The sequence below is a fragment of the Caretta caretta genome, chromosome 1 (genome assembly GCF_965140235.1).
Source record: "Caretta caretta isolate rCarCar2 chromosome 1, rCarCar1.hap1, whole genome shotgun sequence".
NCBI classification, from domain to species: domain Eukaryota; kingdom Metazoa; phylum Chordata; order Testudines; family Cheloniidae; genus Caretta; species Caretta caretta.
The window spans coordinates 291,523,552-291,528,909 of NC_134206.1; the positions used below are offsets into that span (position 1 = coordinate 291,523,552).

Genomic DNA, 5,358 nt, shown 5'->3' on the forward strand with positions numbered 1-5,358 from the left:
TGGAGCCCGCTCAGCTCACCGTCATCCTATGTCTCCTGGGTGTTGGCAGACATGGTACTGCATTGCTACACAGCAGCTGCTCATTGCCTTTTGGCAGCAGACAGTGCAGTATGACTGGTAGCTGTCATCCACGTAGTCCAGGGTGCTCTTTTAACCAACCTCGATGAGGTCAGGGACTCCTGGGCAAACATGGGAGTGACTCAGCCAGGTCATTACTCTTTTAAGTTTCGTCTCATGGTGATTCAGTCCTGCCGGCAGTCCTGTTGCACCGTCTTTTAATGAGCAGCCAGGAGACAACGATATCCAGCAGTCATGCTGCACCAGCTTCTGCCAAGCATCCAGGACATGATGATGGCCAGCAGTCATACTGCACAGTCTGCTGCCAGCAAGATGTATAAAGATAGATGAAGTGGATCAAAACAAAAAATAGACCAGATTTGTTTTGTATTCATTTTCTCCGCCCTCCCTCCGTGAAATCAATGGCCTGCTAATCCTAGGGTTTTGAGTTCTATCCTTGAGGGGACCATTCTGATTCTCCTTGATGCAAAGCCACCCCCTTTGTTGATTTTAATTCCCTGTAAGCCATGTTGTCAGTCGTCCCTCCCTCCATCAGAGCAACAGCAGACAATCGTTTCACGCCCTTTTCCCTGGATTGCCCGAGCAGACGCCATAGCGTAGCAAGCATGGAGCCCATTCAGCTCACTGCAGCAGTTATGACCACTGTAAACACCTCACACATTATCGTGCAGTTTATGCAGAACCAGCACCTGAGAAACCAAGTGAGGAGGCCACGGCAGTGCAGTGATGAGGACATGAACACAGAATTCTCTAAAACCATGGTCCCCAGCAATTTGGAGATCATGGCGTTACTGGGGCAGGCTCATGCCATGGAACGCTGATTTTGGGCCTGAGAAACAAGAACAAAGTGGTGGGACCGCATAGTGTTGCAGGTTGGGGACGATTCCCAATGGCTCCAAAACTTTCGCATGTGTAAGAGAACTTTTATGGAACTTTGTGACTTGCTGTCCCCTGCCCTGAAGTGTAAGAATACCAAGATGAGAGCAGCCCTCACAGTTCACAAGCGAATGGCAATAGCCCTGTGGAAGCTTGCAACGCCAGACAGCTACCGGTGAGTTGGGAATCAATTTGGGGAGTGGGCAAATCTACTATGGGGGTTGCTGTGATGCAAGTAGTCAACACAATCATTGAGCTGCTGCTACCAAAGGTAGTGACTCTGGCAAATGTGCAGGTCATAGTGGATGGCTTTGCTGCAATGGGATTCCCTAACTGTGGTGGGGCTATAGACGGAATGCATATCCCTATCTTGGGACCGGACAGCCAGGGCAGCCGTAAACCGGAAAGGGATACTTTTCAATGGTGCTGCAAGCACTGGTGGATCACAAGGGACATTTCACCAACATCTATGTGGGATGGCCAGGAAAGGATCATGACGTTCGCGTCTTCAGTAACTCTGGTCTGTTTAAATGGCTGCAGGAAGGGATTTACTTCCCAAACCAGAAAATAACTGTTGGGGATGTTGAAATGCCTATAGTTATCCTTGGGGACCCAGCCTACCCCTTAATGCCCTGGCTCATGAAGCTGTACACAGGCACCCTGGACATTAGTAAGGAGCCTTTCAACTATAGGCTGAGCAAGTGCAGAATGGTGGTAGAGTGTGCATTTGGACGTTTAAAGGGTCGCTGGCGCAGTTTACTGATTGGGTCAGACCTCAGCGAAACCAATATTCCCATTGTTATTGCTGCTTGCTGTGTACTCCACAATCTCTGTGAGATAAAGTGGGAGACATTTATGGCAGGGTGGGAGGTTGAGGCAAATCTCCTGGCCTCTGAATACAGGCAGCCAGACACCAGGGCTGTTAGAACAGCACAGCAGGAAGCACTGCACATCAGAGAAGCTTTGAAAACCAATTTCATGACTGGCCAGGGTACTGTGTGACACTTCTGTTTGTTTCTCCTTGATGAAAACCCACTCTCTTGGTTGCCCCTAGATTCCCTGTAAGCCACCCGCCCTTATATCACAGTTTGCTTGCAAAGGAAATAAAATCACTATCATTTAAAAAAACATGTATTCTTTATTAATTGATTATAAAAATAGGGAGATAACTCACAAGGTAGCCTGGGTGGGGTGTGGGAGGAGGGTAGGAGAGAAGGGAAAGGCCACTTTAAAACTTCTTGAAGGATAGCCTTCTGTTGCTTGGGCTGTCCACTGGGGTGGAGTGGTTGGGTGCCTGGAGCCTCCGGCCCTCGTGTTCTTGGGCATCTGGGTGAGGAGGCTATGTAACTTGGGGAGGAGGGAGAGTGTTAAACAGGGGCTGCAGCGGCAGTCTGTGATCCTGCTGCTGTTCATGAACCACCAGACGCCAGAGCATGTCCATTTGATCCCACAGTAGCCCCAGCATTGCCTCATGCCTCCTCTGATCTTCCTGCTGCCACCTCTCCTCACGTTCATCGGCCACTTTCCTGTACTCTGCTATTGTGTCCCTCCACACAGCTCTGTCAGTGCCGGATGACTGCATGAGCTCAGAGAATATTTCATTGCTCGTGCATTTTTTTTGCTGCCTTATCTGAGATGGCCTTTGGGATGGAGGAGGGAGGCTTGAAACATTTGCAGCTGCTGGAGGGGAAAAAAGGGAGAGAAGTATTTTAAAAGATACATTTTACAGAACAATGGCTATACTCTTTTCACGGTGAACTACACTATTCACATTACATAGCACATGTGATTTTGGTACAAGGTCACATTTTGCATCTTATATTGAATGCCTGGAGCTTTGGTGTTAGATCACACATGTAGTGCAGAGCAACAGAATTCGGCTTGCAGGTGGCCATGGTAAGCCATAGTCTTTCAGCTTCTGCAACCTTCATAACAGCAGCACCCTCCTCTCCCATACCAAGCAAAGCACGTTAAGTTGGCCGTTTAGTGCTGTGGTTTTCCTGTTAATGTGCAGCAGCAGAAACCAAACTAACCCCCCACCCATCCAATTCTCTGGGATGATCACTTTAACCCTCCCCCCACCGCGTGGCTGGTATCAGGGATCTTTCCTGCTAGCCAAATGTGAACAGCTCGGTGCCAATGCCCGCCCCCCCCCCCACCACGTGGCTACCTGTGGGGAGGATCTCTTTTCAGCCACAGGCAAACAGCCAAGTAGGAACGGCCACCTCTGAATGTCCCCTTAATTAAATTACCCTATTTCAACCATGTTACCATGATCAATATCACTCTCCTGAGGATAACACAGAGAGATAAAGAACAGATGTTGCTTGAATGCCAGTAAACACCAGGACCATACGCTGCCATGCTTTGTTATGCAATGATTCCAGACTACATGCTGCTGGCCTGCCGTGGTAAAGTGTCCTACCTTGGAGGACAGAATAAGGCTGCCCTCCCCAGAAACCATTTGAAAAGGCTTTGGAAGTATATCCAGGAGAGCTTCATGGAGATGTCCCTGGAGGATTTCCGCTGCAACCCCAGACACGTTAACAGACTTTTCCAGTAGCTGTACTGGCCACGAATGCATCCCAAGTCCTCAGGGCTACTTAATCATTAAAAAACACTTGCTTTTATAAGGTGTATTATATTTAATAAGGTACACTCACCAGAGGTCCCTTCTCTGGCTTGATTGGTTTGGGAGGGTATTTCAGTCAGGGTGAGACAAAGATCCTGGCTCTCGGGGAGAACGGTGTGCTGTTTGCTCTCCTCAAGCTCGTCCTCCTCCTCTTCCCCATCCACAAAATCCTCAGCCATGGCAGAGAGTACCCCATCATCGGAGTCCACGGACAGGGGTGGGGTAGTGGTGGCGGCACCCCCTAGAATTGCGTGCAGCTCGGAGTAGAAGTGGCATGTCTGTGGCTCTGTCCCGGAGCATCCGTTTGATTCTTTGGTTTTGTGGTACTCTTGTCTGAGCTCCTTAAGTTTCACGCGGCACTGTGTTGCATCCCTGATGTAGCCTCTGTCCCTCATGGCCTCGGAGATTTTTTGAAATGTTTTGGCATTTCGTCTTTTGGAACATAGTTCTGATAGCATGGATTCCTCTCCCCATACAGCAATCGGATCCAGTACCTCCCATTCAGTCCATGCTGGAGCTCTTTTTCGATTCTGGGACTGCATGGTCACCTGTGCTGATGAGCTCTGCATGGCCAAACAGGAAATGAGATTCAAAAGTTCCCAGGGCTTTTCCTGTACACCTGGCCAGTGCATCCGAGTTCAAAGTGCTGTCTAGAGCAGTCACAATGGTGCCCTGTGGGATTGCTCCTGGAGGCCAATACCTTCTAATTGTGTCCACACTAATCCTAATTTGAAACGGCAATGTCGATTTCAGTGCTAATCCCCTCGTTGCGGAGGAGTACTGAAATCGATTTTAAGAGCCCTTTATGTCAAAAAAAAAATGGCTTCGTTGTGTGGACGGGTGCAGGGTTAATTCAATGTAACGCTGCTAAATCCAACATAAACTCATATTGTAGACTAGGCCTTATGATACTAAGGCCCAGCAGCCAGAGTCCATAGATACACTCCTCTTACCAGGGCAATAAAGTCTAGCAGGCAAGTGGCTTCAGTCAGGAAAGGGAGCCACCACACAGAAAAAGGGGGGTGATGGCAGCCCAGGTAGGGGGCCCAGGCCCTCCCTCTTCACCAGGCACCAGCCTAGGGCCCTAGTAGTGGCAAGAGTGTGTACCACTGAGTCAGCAGCAGGGTCAAACTGAAACACACTGATTCAAAGTTCTGGTACACTAGCCAGGCCACTGTCTAATTCCCCTGGTTTGCTTCCTACCATGATTCCCACTGCTGAGGTCTGGACATCTCTGCTGTCTCCAGGTTCCCTGGTCTGCACTGTCCCCCGCTACTCTGGATTCTGTGGGGCCTCTGTGTGTACCCTGGTGTCTGTCTAGGTTGCAGCACCTCTGGCTCCCACAGCCTTAGACTTTGGCTGATCCTCAGCTGGCACATGCAGCTTGCATCCTTCCTCTCCAGCAGTCATCCCCAACTGACCTGAACAGCCCCCTTTTGTAGTAGTGCATTTGGAGCATGCCCAGTAGAGTTGGGGGGCGTGGCTTCCTCAATCCACAGTGTAGGGTTAACCCTTCCCTGTCCAGAGCCGGGCAAGTGTACCTGTCACACAGGGTAAGATCCAAGAGGAATGTTTTGTTTTGGATTGGGGTGTGTTTAAAACAAAGAAATATTGGAATAAAATTGAGTGTAAAGGCTGGGAGTGAGAAAGCCAAGGTTCTGTTCCTAATTGCCAATGACTCATTGTGTGATCCTGAGCAAGTCAGTGAACTTCTTTGCACGTCAGTCTCCCCACTTATATACTATGGATAATAATTTCTATCTTTGTAAAGA

General features: G+C 49.2%; 1 protein-coding gene across 1 annotated transcript; it reads right to left on the bottom strand.

The window, feature by feature from the left end:
* Positions 1-2,072: 2,072 nt before the first annotated feature.
* On the bottom strand, positions 2,073-4,978 carry LOC142070885 (uncharacterized). Its single transcript, XM_075124806.1, has 2 exons — positions 3,618-4,978; positions 2,073-2,634 (listed from the first exon to the last, which is right to left on the bottom strand). The coding sequence occupies exons 1-2, from the start codon at positions 4,216-4,218 to the stop codon at positions 2,294-2,296; spliced, it is 942 nt and encodes a 313-aa protein (XP_074980907.1). The 5' UTR covers positions 4,219-4,978; the 3' UTR covers positions 2,073-2,293.
* Positions 4,979-5,358: the final 380 nt, after the last annotated feature.

What these genes read in the sequence shown, in the direction of transcription:
- LOC142070885 (XM_075124806.1), bottom strand. Translation starts at nt 4,218, where the DNA reads ATGCACTGGCCAGGTGTACAGGAAAAGCCCTGGGAACTTTTGAATCTC. An exon ending in AGCCAGAGAAGGGACCTCTG is followed by an intron (nt 2,635 to 3,617) that starts GTGAGTGTACCT and finishes TTTCCCCTCCAG; the next exon opens with CAGCTGCAAATGTTTCAAGC.